At 43.2% G+C, this 16,567-nt stretch overlaps 1 protein-coding gene across 7 annotated transcripts in view; it reads right to left on the bottom strand.

Annotated features, from left to right (window-relative positions):
- Positions 1 to 16,567, bottom strand: part of rab11fip4b (RAB11 family interacting protein 4 (class II) b) — an 84,085-nt gene that overhangs the window by 16,637 nt on the left and 50,881 nt on the right. For 4 of the 7 annotated variants that reach the window (XM_023791740.2, XM_072712153.1, XM_023791742.2 and 1 more), the window contains 11 exons: positions 16,372 to 16,471; positions 14,702 to 14,805; positions 14,344 to 14,484; positions 13,747 to 13,828; positions 13,004 to 13,141; positions 12,758 to 12,916; positions 11,745 to 11,822; positions 10,091 to 10,234; positions 5,500 to 9,965; positions 4,434 to 4,652; positions 2,969 to 3,563 (listed from right to left, as the gene is read on the bottom strand). In XM_023791740.2, coding sequence (XP_023647508.2) covers positions 9,849 to 9,965; positions 10,091 to 10,234; positions 11,745 to 11,822; positions 12,758 to 12,916; positions 13,004 to 13,141; positions 13,747 to 13,828; positions 14,344 to 14,484; positions 14,702 to 14,805; positions 16,372 to 16,471 — 1,063 coding nt within the window. In that variant the 3' untranslated portion in view covers positions 2,969 to 3,563; positions 4,434 to 4,652; positions 5,500 to 9,848. Of the gene's footprint in view, positions 1 to 2,968; positions 3,564 to 4,433; positions 4,653 to 5,499; positions 9,966 to 10,090; positions 10,235 to 11,744; positions 11,823 to 12,757; positions 12,917 to 13,003; positions 13,142 to 13,746; positions 13,829 to 14,343; positions 14,485 to 14,701; positions 14,806 to 16,371; positions 16,472 to 16,567 lie in introns of those variants that run through there. The other 3 variants (XM_072712151.1, XM_072712152.1, XM_023791741.2) reach the window with 2 other exon arrangements.

Below are 16,567 nucleotides of genomic sequence, written 5' to 3' on the forward strand. Positions count from 1 at the left end.
GAAAAACCCTAATCCCAATGACAACCTTAACCTACCCATCGCTAACCTTAACCTTAACCATAACCGAACAAACAAAATACAGACGTTCCCCGGGTTAGGATGGGGTTACGTTCCGATAAATTTGTCGTAAGGCACAAATATTGTGAGACAAAAATGCATTTTAATACAGCACACCTAAACTAACAGACATCATACCCTAGCCTATAGCCTACCTTTAACCTGCTTAGAACACACACATTAGCCTACCGTCAGGCAAACCCATAAACCGTCAGGCAAACCCATAAACACAAAGCCTCTTATAATAGTGTTATATATATCAAGTAATTTATAGAATAATCACACCCATCATAAAGTCGAAATATCCTAACACGGACCATCATAACCCTGAGAGCGTCTGTACAAAAATGCGTTTCTCAAAGTTTATCAAAATTTAGCAAAGTTCCTCCAGAATGAAGATAAAATTGGCTCGTCTTGGACATAAAACTCCTAGGCTGAACCTTAGTCCCACTCCATGCCTGGTGGAAACAATGATTTGCCATCAAAGCTTTGTTGAATACATCAAAGTTATAAGCTATAAAAGGCCTTGCCAACACAAAATCACAATAACAGCAATTAAATCCAGCACGATACTCATCCATTCTGCACTTCTGAAATGTTGAGATTTACGCTAACTGATCAGTGCTGAATGTTTACTGTGATTTTAAAGTATAAATTTGATTGATTGCTCCAACTTTGATCAGTGATACACCGATTTGAAAACCTGCTAAATAAATATACTAAAAAAAAATGTAAACAAACACAAAACACAGGCCAAAGACAATTTGTGAAATCTTAAAGCTTCCAAACAGGCATCCTGGCCGACTTAGAAGCCCCCAGGCCAGGCTAGAAGCTGATGGCTTTGCACCAACAGCTCATTGTATTGTGGGTAATTAGGACACAGTCTGCCCAACCAGCAAGCCAACCGTATCTGCTTTACTAAGTCCTTACAGAGGGTCCAGCTCTGACCTGGTGTGTAGCCCCATGCAAAATACACTGCATTCCAATATCAAAGATGGAACACTCCTCCCTGTAAATACTCAGATCTGCTCTTCCAAATGACATAGTATTTGGCACATCCCACAGTCTGATGCCAGCTGTCAGTCCTAACTAGTGCTCCTAACCAGTTTAAACCAGAGCCCCAGTTAATAATGGAGCTAAATCACTGAATGCTTTTGGTTGCGATTAAAAGCCAGGACCCAATGACTCAGGGCTGAGTCATATGGAAAGCTGTGGCTCTATGAGAACAGAACCGACTGCCCCCTCCTGTAGATTTTTCAGATAACAGGATGTGGCCGTCAGATAGGAGGATGCAGCTAGATGATCAAGGTGGTAGCTGGAAACCACAATTACTCAGCAAAAGCATCACATTTAAAATATTAACAATAGACTGACCATTATTAACAGCAAGGGATGGAATTTTGTTCAATAGTGGAAACAAATTTGTATTTTATGCTAGGCTATTTACCCATTCCTCCATTTTCCATAAATGCTTATTTAGTACAGGGCTGTTATAAACCTGTACCAGGAAGCACAGGACAAGAGGCAGTGGAACAGCCTCGACAAGACGCTAGTCTTTTGTAGGGTTCACACTCACACACTATGAGCAATTTAGAAACAGCCATTCAACTATTTCTTCAGACTGTTACGGGAAACCATAGTATGTACAGGAAACCCACGTCAACAAGCAGACGCCTGAAGATATATACACTTCTGTCATGTTTCTATAATGACTGAGTTTTTACGAATCTAACAAAGTGAAGTAAAAATATACTGACATTTCATATGAAATACTGGTCTGTGGTCTGTACTATGAAGCGGGGTTACTGGCTTATCGGAGTAACTTGTCGGATTTAAGGTACAGTACCACAGTTTAAATGGACTTCATATTCGTTCACTTACATTTTGCCCGGACTACCTTAAATCCAACAAGTTACCCCGATAAGCCAGTAACCCTGCTTCGTAATACAGGGCCCTGGTCTCAGGTTCAGCAAAGTTCAAAAGACATTGAAGCCTTTTACTCCACTGCATCCAGTACCCCATGATCTCTAGGCCAGCCTGTTTCACGCTGGAGCTGGGTGCTACTCGGAAATACCAATGATCCATCCAATGTCCACCAGCCAGAGGAAATCAGAGGACAGAATTCCAAAAGTGGCTTCCTATTCTCTAAACAACTCTGATCTAAATCTCGCTCTCTGAGAAGGGTTTTTTACTGAGACGCCAACCACAAGCTCTTGGCACCAGGCCTCTGGCAGCTACTGTGAATTCCAGAACACAGAGTATCATTACTGGGTTGGTCGCACTCGCACTTCTATGAACAGACTGTGGCGAAAGCCTTGTTTCCTCTGATGGTCCAGAACCACAGGGTAAAAACCACCAGGTACAACAAAAGCATGTTTTCCTCTATACCATGTGTACACCACATCTCCATTATTTCCTAAGCAAATGCACCACACAAATACAAGACTGGCAATGGGCACCACGTTAATGACAATGTATATTGTCTTCACATATTAAGAAATGACACCTACCTGTTAAGTTATAAGTGTTCTAAAGTAAAACGGCAAACGTGGTGATATTAGTTGCCATCTTATAATGTTGTTTCTTTGTCACCCAGCTTCATTTTTTGATGCTAAATTCAAGTGCATTTATTACAAGGAATAATAAATGTAAGATGACACTCTCTAAAGTTAAACACATAAGCATAAGATTAAAGGAATACAGATCCTTTCCCTAGGTGGTGCATGATTTGGTGGGTAACCCCTGTATGAGAATAATATGGATTTGCTTTAGAGATGGAATACAGAATGACTGTTGGATGTGAGGGGATTACTTTGCACTCCCATCTAGTGGAAGGACTCTACCTAGCAAAAGACACTCAAGCATCCCTGCACAGTAAATCGCACAAACTCAACATAATCAGACACAGAACCCCAGCAAGCGTTTAGTTTAATTCCACATACATTTTCACTGAAAAGACAACAATGGAAAAGCAGGACTGTGGACTTTGCTACTACTCAACACAGACCACAACCCTCTGAGGAAGTCATCATGGCTGTTTAGGGCACAACCCCAATCCATAAGGAAAAAGAAAGAACACAACACATGTCTGCTTCCTTAACTCAACTGCCTTCATTTGCTTATTTCAACACCTAAGCCTTTCTAAATAGTTAAAACATACAACAAAACCGTACCAATGAGAAACTCAACTAAATCGTCTCATTTCCAGCTTGTTTCCAGTAATTCTATAATCTTCAAAGAATAATTTGAGAAGAAATCAAAAACTATGATTTAAAACTTTGAAATGTTAGATTGATGCTAATGGTGGTGAGGGAAAAGAATGCATATGCCGTCTTATTCCTAAGCATCTGCAAACTGGCCTACCACTACATGGGTCCGCTGGCAGACCCTCTTCACTGGGGCTACATGGTGCACAGCAGGGATATAAATCCCCTCCTTGAGGCTGTAGTATTGAACATGGATGGGGGCTTCCTGCACAGTATCTGGGCGGAACACATCCTCAGAATCTGCAGACACCAGGAGAGAAGCAAGCAAGGACACTTAGAATGCTTCGACAGTCGGCAAATTTCAATAATCCACTGACTAAACAGGAGAGCAGACAGATGTAAGGTAGGGGTTCCCAACTGCAGGCTTGTGGACTAGTACTGGTTCATGGGCAGTATTGCAGCAGGCCGCAGAATGCTGGGGGTTTTGCAAAAGAGTTGGTTAATTTCCAAAAATAAACCATATACAGCTCAGGAAAAAAATCAAGAGACTACAGCACATTTTTTGTTCAACTAATTTCTCTATGTGTCTGTGAATAATAATAATTAGAATTTTATATGTACAGCAAACTGCAGCTTAGTTTCTCAGTTTCTCATTATTGACGGGCTTCTTCCATACTTTAGTCCTGCTTCTAGGAGCCTGATACAAACTAGGCTCAGTGTAGCCTTCTGCCAGCAGAACCAGGATTAAGAAATGCTGATTTTGTTTTTTAAATATGGTGGCCTCATAATTCTTTCCAGAGTTGTATTTTCAATTTTTTCCCTACCACTTACATTTGTGAGTTCTGTTTATATCTGGAAAAAAAAGGAAAGGGTTAAACTTATGAAATTCTGATCGATTCGCTGGTGGATCAAAAGGCTGGGAACCCCTAATGTAAATGAATGAGGAGACAAACATAATAATTAAAAGGACCTGAAACTTGGCATTGAATTCAGGAAAGTGAGATGGAAATAGTCTTCATACTCATTTTTACATTCAGAATATGAAGAAATGTGGACATTGGTCTTAGCCGCTCACTTCCACACTATGCTCACAAGACATCTGCAGACCAGTTTTGTTTACAAACCTCTTAGCTCATCCAGATCTAACAAGTCGTTTCTAGTACTCCTCACCATAAGGAGAAGACTCCTCTCTCCGCTCCTTCTCTCCAGGTGATGAGGAATCCTTTATCTCCTCCTCCCAATTTTCCTCTTCTAAATTATTCCAGGTGTGATGATGCCTTCTCCCCCTCCTCTTCTGGGCCTTTATTTTTCTGACTGGGTGGGTCATACCTATGGAGGCCCTTAGAAGGTTCACCTTCTGCAATATCACGTTGCCCCTGGCCTGCTTGTCTGGGTGTGAAAAAGTGGGTTGCAGTTCAAAGTTGACAAGGGAACCTTTTCTGCTTATATATCCAAAGCATTAGAAAATAGCACTGTAATTGTCTTACGATTGTATCCAAGGCCAGCTTAAGAGAATATCTTGCAAATGCACCTGGTCATGGAATGGTTTCCAATTTTGTTGTTCTCTTAAGATAATGATAATTTTTATGACAAACCTTACGGCCTATGGTTTTCACACTCACTACGTGGTGTAGTTTTTGCACTGTGAGGCTCCCATTACTTATGAAAATTTCACCCATTTGTACAGCGGCATATTTTACTGGCAAGCATCAAGTTACACTTAACGATCAAATCATGAATCACACCTGTATAGTTATTTGTGTAATTAGTTAAAATATCAGTTACATCATTTTCGGTTCGGTATGCACAATGAAACGAACGAATACATTGCTTCATACATTCACAAAGCATACATTCGCAAGTAGATTTTAACTGAAAACATTAAACTATATTATGGCTGTGTGTTGGTTACAGTCAATCACAAGCAGCAGCCTGAGAAGATTTTCGTTTCCCAATAAATTACATCAGCACTGGAGAGGGAGCCGTTTATAATACCAAGACTAACTGTCGGCTATATTATACCGAAATGTGGAAACACATCCAACGCGCTAATTCATTTGTGATGATCCGAGTGAGTGTACGACCGCAATGCAAAAATAGCCTCAGCAAGTTAGTCTCCCAGTAGCATTAAACTAAAGGACTAAATAAAAAATAACTACGAATCCAGGGATGTTTATCTATAAATATATATAGAGGTTTTAACAGTCCTAAACCAAACCGGTGTGCAGTCACCTACCGAAATGCCTGCCACGTTTTTTTCTAGGAATCGTTGGAACGTCAGAACGTTGTTGCTATAGTTACTGGTCACGAGTCAAGACGATTCCATTAAGCCGCCAGCAGAGGGAGACTTAGTTTCGGGAATTGGTTTGGAAATGTATGTTTTTCCAATTAGAAATAATACAGTGCGTGGGCCTAGCATGTGTAATCAATCCCTGAATAACTTAACAACACGGATAAAGTAACGGAAAAGTCTTGTCAAGCACAATGGGTGTTAGATACACCTCTCATGATACCAATTATGAGTTATTGACATTGCAACACGATTCACCTGAGTGATTCAGTGAAAACACTGGGGACCACGTTGATTAAAAACGGCTACTGCTAAAAGTGAGCTGGTTCGTCTCGTTTTACTCTTCTACCAATGTTATGCACGCGAACAACGAACGAGATTCCCGGATTTCTGGATGTCTTTGCAGCGAAATGGAAGCGATTCTGCAGTGGAAGGAAACTACATATCCACAACCTCCGAAGTGAAAAATACATTAAGGTTTATTAAGAGGCATCCAACGTTCAATTAAAATGCACTGAGAATTTGGAAAGAAAATATTCGTAGGTCTACAATTAAAATAAAAATTTGAACAGGCAAATCGATTAAACGTTTTTAAGTCGCCTGATTATATACATTTGTACAATAAAACACTGAAGGCTACACGCGTCTTAGTCATGCTAAAGCAGATAATTTTATTAACAGCATGAAATTGTATGGCCACAAGCACTATAAAGAACTGCGTCAGAGAAGTTAAGATTTCTCTGGTATAAAAGGACAGTGGTCAAATAGTGCAGTAATAGCGGTAAATTAGCAAAGAAATAGCACTCTGGTTTGTGTGTGCAGTCAGTAATACTTCTACAAGCATTACCGTCTCCACAGTATTAAGGTAAAGTTTATCTTCTCCCGTTTCTATGCAAAGCGCATCCGAGTGACCAGTTTTTCCCAAAACGCAGAAACAGGGCAGGCAGTGTCGTAGAACTGCTCTTGATCAATATAGGTAGTTTGCAAACCACATTTATTAACTGGTGTACCAATAGAAAATGCACTGGACTGGCGCAGAAAGAAAGAGGGAATTCAAGTGCCACCACCAAGAATTTCCTTTCACTGCAATAACATGTATCGCAGTTAATATTTTGTACGTCATTTAGACACCTTTGGAGAGTTTTTGTAATGTTCAGGGGAAGACATGAGACAAGTCCATTACTATATCAAAAGGACGTGGGATGAAATTTGCGGGGACAAACTGAAGACAAGCAGAGATTGCAGCTACTGATGGTACGGGGAAAAGTATTGTCTGCTAGACAGAAACGCAACCAAAAAGGGGGATACTTATTTGATGCCAAAACTAAAAACATACCTTAAGTCGAACAGGGCTGACAAAATCATTTTGGAAAACAAGTCTCAAATTACAAGGTTTTAGAACCAAGTAATATCAAAATATTTTGCTGCGAGTCTCGTATATGCACGCAAGATGCTCTCATATTGCCCGTTTTCTAAGTAAAATAGTAAAAAAAATGTTTTTAAAAGTCTTTGGGTGGCACATGAATACAAGTAGAAACTTTAATGTACAATATTTACAAGTTATGAATTATGTTCACACATATTATAAATGCATACTAAATGCGTATAAAAAGCTCTATGCAGCCAGATACAGAAAATTAGAAAATGTCACTTGTTAAGAAGGCACAAAAGCCCTAGAACATGCAGAATAACGTGTTTTGTGCAACATAGCAAAACTACAATGATTCACAGTAGATTATTAAATGTAACTATTACCCTTAAACATCTTTTGAAATACGGTGATGCACAAAATGTCTCATCGCAGTAAAAAAAAAAAAAAAAATTCAAACAAGGGAGCCGTTTCAGAGACTACAGTGAAATGGTGATACATTCAGTGACATTTAGAGCACACTAATTTGCACCGACCCACACATGACCTTTATTCAACCTGCCAGCACAGAGTTTTAAATTTGTTTATTGCAGAATAATAGTTCTTAGCCTACAAAGAATTTTCTCCCCCAGATTACATTCTGGTAAGAAAATGTAATCACTCCCCAGATACCACTACAAACATGAAAAGTTTAAAATGTTTCAGACAAGCTTTCTGTAAATAGTCCATTTTCAAGTTTCCGTTCCAGAACACTGTGTCCCCCTGTCCAGTTTTCCATACAAGAAAGCTCACGCCTTCCATCAAACTCAAACGTGGAAGGCCAACCACAGCCTACCTACAGCAGGGTGCACATCACCGTACTTGGTGACCCTTGACCATGACATGTAGTCTTGCTACATTCCAGCAAATTCCCACTTGCGCCCAATCCAGGATGGCAGGTCTGGACGGAGCTTCCCTACCTGCCTAACAGATGAATGCTGAGCCACATCTGTCTTCACAGAAGGCCGAACCGACAGGCCCTCATGTGAGAGTACCATGTGTAGGGGAGTAACAGACAAAAGCAGACACTTTGTTCCCATTCAACCCGGAGTACAGAGTGCTGGTTTGCCCTTCTCACATAAATGTATCTGTCAGAACCTTCTGGAACAATACCACAAGAAAGACCAAAACAATAATTATACATGTTCCAGATTTAATGTATAGATCTGTGGGAAAATAAACATTCTTTTCTGCTTTTATATTACACATTGAAGACTTGTTACAAAATAAACTTTTTTTTTTCCTCAAATAACTATTATTCAAGTCTGTTTTTAAATGTATGTACTGTAACAGTATGCCCAAGTACTTGCATCTCTTAATTCTTCCCTCTATACAGTTAAATCAACTGTTCTACATTCATCTGCTGGTAAATGTATAACTACTTTGTCTTGCCACCCACACCAGTTCACAGGACATTCTGGTAACCTCAGCGGTTGTCCCCCCCCACTGAACCCAGGAAATTCATGCGCAGGGAATAAATCACATAATGCCTCTTCTCAGATTTCACGGCCAGCATTCACATTCACAGAAGTAAAACCTCCAGCATTATCTCTGGGTGAGTCAAATGTTCCCTTGCTTAGGTCTGCTCAGAGCTTGTGCATGGTTACACCAGTCGTGCCTAAACCCAGAAGCACTACTGATGCATGACGACCCAAGAATGGCTCACAAAGCAGATAGGACTCTTCACAGTCACAATCCATTACTGCAGACTGCAGAATGAGCTTTTGCAGTATCCTTGGTGCTGAACTCAGGGAGCCAACAGCAACAATTGACTAATAAAGACACATCCAAACCATTCAAGACTGACTTCTGGCTCCAAACAAACAAAACACTCTGAGAATACTCTCTCCTTAAAGGATCCAGATCTGTTCATGTCTTGATGTTTCATTAATGCACACTTAATAATTTAAAAGATATATATCAAAGTGAGCCAGAGCAAGCATGCCTCTTTACAATCACTCAGCCTCAAGTTCAATAACCAGTTAGAAGGGAATGGTCTTTGTCGATTGGTTATCACAGGATAACCAATCACACAAGGAATATGCGCACCATTGCATGTCTTGGGGCCTTTTTAGTATGACTAACAGCAGAGACTCATTTCTCCACCTCCTTCTGTTGCACTAAATGGCTTCATAAGCCTGAGAACAGGCTGAAAAAAAACTTATTGAAACCGATCACCTTCAGTCCTCTAACAGACCAGACTCCATCTTCCCCTGATGTACTCCTGTGCTGCTCCCTGTAATCCACCCTGCATATTTCATCCTGCCCAGGAACCATCCCATCTCACCCTGCATCTCCCCACGAGCGTGACCACAGTGTGGCCGATATCCCAAGTGCTTTACAGCCCCATCTCACCAGACCTGGGCTCTCTGCTTAGCTTCACCCTGGTGCCAACACACACACGCATGTTCCAGTTTACCTCCTTACTTGACTTTCAGAACTTGCTCTACTCCATATTCCAACCCTCCTCCGGCAGACCATAGTCTACAACCACTGTTTACCATTAACCATGTTTATATATCTTTTCATTGTTTAAAGTGTTTTCTTTTAAGCACAGGGCAGGTTTTCTTTTTTACCATACCACTTACATACCCAGAGGTAGTATATATTTAAACTCAAAGATAATGCTTCTCACGATCCACTCATACCAAATGCTTTTCCAGTAAATTCCCATAAAAACTACAGCAGTGGTGACAACCAAATGGAACAAAAATGGGGAAAAGTGCATGAAAAACATGAACATTTTTGTGATTCACAATTTTCAACAGTCCCAAAACTCTGTAAACACAAAAGGACTCCGGTTCCAGTGGCTGCAACTGTGCAGTTTATACTCCCAGCCTGTTGGGGGCAGTGCCTGCTTATTGTGGCCCTCCCAAACAGGTTCAATCTAGTCTTTGATTTCCAAGATGGAAGGGTTGTGGTCCAGGATAGCCAAGATAATCTTGTCCATGTACTGCCTGAGGCGAAAATTGATCTCCTCCTGCTCCTTCAGGGCTTCCATCAACTGCCAAAGAGCATCACAAAATTAACATTTGACATGAGACTACATATTGAGGAAAACATCACCCCCTTTTCATGAGCCTTTTAAAGCTAGACACACTCAACCCTACCACCTGAACATCCACTCACCTCATCCCGAGAGGCATTGTCTATCTCAGCAGCCAATGACTGAGCTTTTGTCTGGGTCGCAAAGAGGTTCTTGGCCTCATGTAGGCTCAGGCTAAGAATCTGCCCATTAAGGTCTTCATTCTGGTCCCGAAGCTTCTGGTTCTCCTGTAAAAACGGTGTGGAGGGACAACTCAGTCTGGGGTAAGGAGTGGACCCAGGATCAACCTCTGCCTTGGCATTCCCAACCCACAGGTGGACCTCCCACTGGACAACAACCTGTCCTTAAGCACTATCTTCTACTCAACCCCCTGCAGTGATTATCATTCAATGCACCTGGCAGCAAGATTTGTAACCTGAAGGTTCCCAGTTCAAGTCCTAGAACAGCTTTGTTGTTGCACTCCTTAAAAGTCACTTAAATAAAATGGCTTCTGTAAAAATCTACATCTGTATCAACGAGTGAGAAACGTTTTGGAAAGAAATACCGATACACCTCTTTTTCACTATTGCTGTGTCAGTATGGGTGCCGGTGCTGACAGTGAGCTGGTTCTCAGGTGGTGCTCAAGTAGCACAACCCAAGAACTGGCCTCTATTTCCACTGGTTAAAAACAACATCTATAACAGATGGCGAGTACACACGACGGGTATGTAACATTTTTGAGTTCGTAAATATAATGTTTTCTGATGGAGAACGTTTAGGCTAATGCCAACTTAAGCTCTCGTTCATAGTTAGCTTTAGCCAAAACATTCTTTTTAATGAAACATTGGCTAGCTACAGTACGCAGCATTACTAATTAATATTTATAACCAAATATTCGCTGCTTTTTTGCTGTGCAGACAATGTCACCTGGAGTTTGGGACACAATAGTCCCCAGATTCAATCAGATGCAATTCATCCAAAACTTCAATTTCTCCAGTTATTTGACTACATATACTCTCAAACATATATTTGGGACAGCAAGCACCAATTTTTGTGTGTGTATCCATAAGGAAATGTGCTGCAATTGCACTTTGAAGGCTTCCTAGGAACAATGAATGCAGAACAGTGATGGGATACTTAAGCTTTTGCCATCCCTCGCCACTTCATGGGAGTTCTTTTCTGTAGTTTGGGTAGCCTTTTTTTGTATTGTTTTCTTTTATTTGTTAATAATTTGCTCCATACTTCGAATGTAGCCTGTTCTCTTCAGCTCTTCTTTAATTTCTGCATATTTTCAACACTAAAATCAAGCAAACCATCAAACACTGGAAACAACAAATGTAGCTCTGCTGAAGTTTCTAACACATTATAGCCCCTCCCCATATGCAGAAGACACAGGTGCGCAGTTTCAGACCAGCATTTCTCTTTAGCCAGGCTGGAGCCAGTTTTTCAGGCATGGTGCCAGTTGACTGGCAGTGGAAAAGCATGGAACCTGTTCCAAACATGGCACCAGCACTGCATTGGTGGAAAAGGGGTATAAGCAAATGACTGTGGTCTTGTCTGACCATCTCCAATGGGTTTTTGATGGGATGCCATCCTGTCAGTAAAAATGTGTGGTTATTCACTGTTAAGTCATGGAGTCAGTGGACGACTACGAGGACAAGGCGGCATGCAGTGTTTAAAGCACTGCATGAACCTCTATGTATGATGGTGTTATTCAAGGGTTAATGGATCAGAGAGGCTTTGGGAAACACGCATTACCATAAGACTGGGAAGGAGTCGTGCTCCAGCAGAAACAAGTTGCTGGAGCTCACAAGAAATGTCCTGGGGGGTTATCTTCTGGGTAAACAAAAGCAGAGGGCGGGACGTCAGACCAGGAGGGGCAAATGTGCTGTTCTGACGCTCATAATTTTTGTGGAACAAAGCGTGGCCAATGCCACAGCCCAGCTTGTGTTCCATTCTTGTACGATTACTCTTCACTGGCATTCAGGCTTGAGAGGACCGCAAACGGAGGGGAACTGAGGGGAGACTTGTGAATGCCACATGGCAATTGCCCCCCCTCAATAGCACCAATCCAAGCAGCTACATCGCTGAGAGACACAAGGGCCAGCATAAGGCAACATGGTTTCCCTTTCAGTGCATGTTTCTGGAAAGGCGGGGGGGGGGGGGGGGAGAGAGATTTATGTTGTTAGCAAACCAGTGTGTGGCTGTTGTCAAGGCGATCCTGTTACAGGTGCATGGGGGGGTTGGACCTCAGCCTGGAGTCAGAGTCTTTTCTGAAGAAGATTTTAATCATTCCAATGTACAAATCTGAGATGTTGTCTCAGAATATATATGTCTTTGGAATGCCTGCTGCAGGACATTATTTTTGAGTTTCCACAAGTGTTAGTCTTCAAAACAAAGGACTGAATAGATAATGGTTTTATAAGATCTGTGTCCTGAAACAACTTGCCTTCATGAATATTACTAAAATACAGTGCTTAAAAAGTGCAAGAAAAGTACTTCGTGTGTTACAAGAAAGAGTCTCAATACTTATGAATAATGTGAATGATCTTTCTGAGACTAGCTGTCACCAGGCAGTTAAACAAATGTTCCTGAGAATGGGCAGGACACTAAATATCAGCTGCTGCCCAGGCAGTCTCAGCTTAGTGTACAAGGTCATCAGTCACTATATGCAGGTAAATGACCTAATCGTCACCATTACGGTGTCATGACATCAGCGGCACTCCATGACATCAGCGGCACTCCATGACAACTGCAGCATTAGCCCCCACCTGCTTGAGACGCTTGTTATCATTCTCCAGCTCCAGCTCGCGGCTCTTGGAGTTGAACTCCGACAGGCTCGAGGAGGAGCTACGCCCCCTTCCAGGCCTCTCGGCCTCCAGCTTGAAGAGCTGCAAGTGTTCCAGCTCTCGCCGCAGGTCCTCGATTAGCTGGGGAGCGAGGAAACAGTCTCTGTAGTAAAAAGCCCAACAGCAGTTGGCAAGAAGCAAGCGTGTGTGCACATCAAGCAATCTTACAGCCTGCATGGCCTCCCGCTCCTTCTGGAACTCGTGCCGGTTCTGCCTCAGCTTGTCCATCATCTTCCTGTACAGGTCCATCTCATCCTTCAGGCGCAGGCTGGTGTCTTCCAGCTTGTCAGTCATTCGCTGCTTCTCCTGCATGCACAGAGATGCACAAACACGCACAAGGCAATTACTGCTGTTGTCCACGGCTGCCAAGTACCGCAATTCCTCTGAGCAGGTGAGAAAACAGATAGATGGACAACATGCTTTTTTTTTTTTCCCCAGAACAAATTTTCTGTTGTATTTTAATGCAGCTGCAAGAAGCACACCAAACAGCTTGCTGATCATCTTGATGTTCTACAATGTTGCATTTACACCATGTCACTGGGAGCTGTGGGGGTTCACATGATCACGTTACGTGAATTAGACTAACAGTTTGCTCATGGGTAGGCTCCCCAACTCAAAATAGATGTGTCAACAAGCAGCTTTCACACGTTCCCCCGTTCCAAACAGAGTGCCGGTTAGCGTTCTGATTAACAGGGATATTTTAAGGAACGTTTCTCTGGCTTCACCTGTGTGTGTCGAGACATTAGTAACGGCACACAAAGCCAGAGCATCCATGTTTCAGAGACAGCAGCACCACACTATTTAAGGACACATCTGCCCTGTGTACTGGTGGAGGTAGTTATGTCCCCCCAAATTACGGGCCTCTCCTCCAGGCACCCTACTGGGAAGGAAGCTCGCCAGTCAGCACGCACCTCATCCAGCTTCTCTGTCTGGGACTTCAGCTTGCACAGGTTGACTTTCATCTCCCCGTTCTCCTCTTCCAGCTGCTGGAGTCTGTGGTGGGGGGAGAGCCCCGAGTTAACAGGGGCACCACCCAGGCATCCTGCTCCACCTGGACCACTGCTGCACTCGCTTATGCAATACAAGCACAATGCTACGCTCCCTTTAGCCAGGTCATGCTTGGAAGTCCCTGCCCAATACTGACAAATGACACACCCCCTTTTATGCATGTCCTACTTATCCTCGATCCTAGGATCTTCACACCCAGCTGCACGCTCAGCCGTTACAGCATGCCGCTGTGGCCGTTCCCGGCTATTGTATACCCTACTCGCTAGTGCCCAGCCCAAACTACGACATTCTCATCCTGCTTTTTTCAGCCTGGCGCAGCCAGCTGCAGGCCGCCCCGTCCTGCCCAGCTGCAGGCCGCCCCGTCCTGCCCAGCTGCAGCTCGCCCCGTCCTGCCCAGCTGCGGGCCGCCCCATCCTGCCCAGCTGCGGGCCGCCCCATCCTGCCCAGCTGCGGGCCGCCCCGCATGTCTAGCGTCCAGGGGCCGGGTGAGCGGGCAGCACCTGTTGCTGAGCAGCTCGATCTCCGTGTTCTTCTCCCTCTCCAGCTTGCTGTAGGCGTCACGGTGCCTCTTCAGCTCCTCTTCCATAGATTGCTCTGCCCGAGCCTCCTGGTCCTTTATCTGCTCCTCCAGCTCATGAACCCTTGGGACAAAAGCAGAAGGAAAAGAAAAAGATCTATATACATGAAGTCGCAACTTCAGCAGTGGATTCATTTAACAGGTGTTCTTGACTCAGAAGAAGCGCTTTCGTTGAGGTGACATACCTCAAAAACACGTGCGACTTTTGATAACTTATGAGCACTCAATGAGACCCAGTAGTGGGTACAGGGGCAAGGAGCTTATTGCCCTGGTGTGTCTACCTGTGCACCAGCTGCGTGTTCTCCTGCTTCAGCTTGGACTTCAGATCCCCATTCATCAGGCTGTCATTCTCTAACTCTGTCACTTTCTTCTCCAAGTAGCTCACCTGTTTGTGTGGGAGAGGAGGGGAAGGGATTTAACAGCCATTTATATAATACACCAGCTAGTTTGTTGCTTTATAAATTTATGCATAAAAGATTTGTCAGGATCTGTCCCTGCCACGTGTTTCCCTGTCTGGCCAGCTCGTGTCACCAGTCATCCCATTTTGTGTAGTCCTGTGTTCTTCACAGGACATAGCGTGTTCCCCAGTTCCGCAGGCCGCTGCATGGCTAAATGGGCTGAGCCTGTGGCTAGAAGGCGAACGTTCCTTCCATCATTGCTGATCATGTTTGAGTGTTTTTCATTTTATTTCTTGGTTTATTTCTGTTATGTTTGCCGTTTTTTTTTTTTTTGCCTGGTTCCTTGTTCTGTACCTTTGTTTTATTCCTGGTTGTGCCCCAGTTTCGTAAGTCTTGTTATCGTGGTATCTCCTAGAGCTGGCACCCTTAAGTATGTGTTAATTACCCTCACCTGTGTCTTGTTCCATCCTTAGTGTTTGGTTAAATCTTACGGTCTACACCTGCCCCTCAAGTCGCCCTCGTTATCTGTGCATTTAAGGGCCCGCCCTCATTCTGCTCCTCATTTGGTCATTGTGGTCGTTTCCGTGCTTGCTCCAGTTTAGATACATGTCCTGTGTTAGTTGCTGTGCTGCTGCATTTGTTCCTGTGTTGCTCCCAGATTTGGTTCTTGTTTTCTGTCTGCCTGTGATCAGACCTCTCGTGGTCTGTATTGTTCTATCTGACTAATGAAACCCCAGTTCTACAGAGCTGCTTTGTGGATCGTCCTTGTGCCATTCCGCACCACCATAACAAGGTTAGATTACAATGGAGGAAGTTGTTTTGTCTAGCTACTAATTTCAAATTTCAGTTCCTCAGGTCACAATAGATCAAATGGCCAACAGGCTCATGAATCTGCCTCCATTTTTAGCAATTATGGAAATAAAATCAAATGGTTTGCGGTTTTATTAACCCATATATAAAAACTGCTCTTCTGCCCATAACTGCAGGCAAAGTACCTCCCAGTGTGTGATTTACAACTGTTGCTATAAAATGTAGAAGATGTTGTGCTGATATCTGATGTTAATTATAACCAAAAGGGGAAAGAAAAACCCCAGGGCTTAGAAATCTGTGCATTATGTAATGTAGGGTGGTCTTAATTAGTCAATCAAGATACATTTGTTTTAAATAAAAATTTGAATTCTCATTTTCACCTCAGAGTAACCATCTGGCTGCAGTTGCAAGAATCACTGCTAACAACACAATACAATCACTGCAGTCTGTGTACATACATACAGTACATAACGAGTCTGAGGATAATTGTTTCACGAGTAGTAGCACTCAACATAGAGTGCATATTCCACAAAGCAGGTTTTCTTGCTTAGCCAGATAACTTCTTGGATTTAAGGTAGTCTGGGCTAAACTGTCTATCTTCGTTAACATACATTTAGCCCAGACTACCTTAAATCTGACAAGTTATCCGGCTAAGCAAGAACACCTGTTTTGTGGAATACCGCCCTGGCTGACAGTGTCAGCAGCGCAGGGGGGCGTTCTGATGCGGCCGACGGCGTTCCCACCTTCTCCGTGATGTCCGCATCACAGGAGTCGATGCTGTCCCTGAACAGGTCTTCCGTGCTGCCATTGCTGCTGCTCAGGTTGCTGTTGTGGAGGAGCTGCCTGGGTGAGACACCAAGGAGGCATACAGCTCAGCCAAGACACAAGGGAGTAGCCCAGCAACAGCTCCACATTTGCTCAGGCACAAACGATCAGATC

Source organism: Paramormyrops kingsleyae, chromosome 5 (assembly GCF_048594095.1).
Source record: "Paramormyrops kingsleyae isolate MSU_618 chromosome 5, PKINGS_0.4, whole genome shotgun sequence".
NCBI classification, from domain to species: domain Eukaryota; kingdom Metazoa; phylum Chordata; class Actinopteri; order Osteoglossiformes; family Mormyridae; genus Paramormyrops; species Paramormyrops kingsleyae.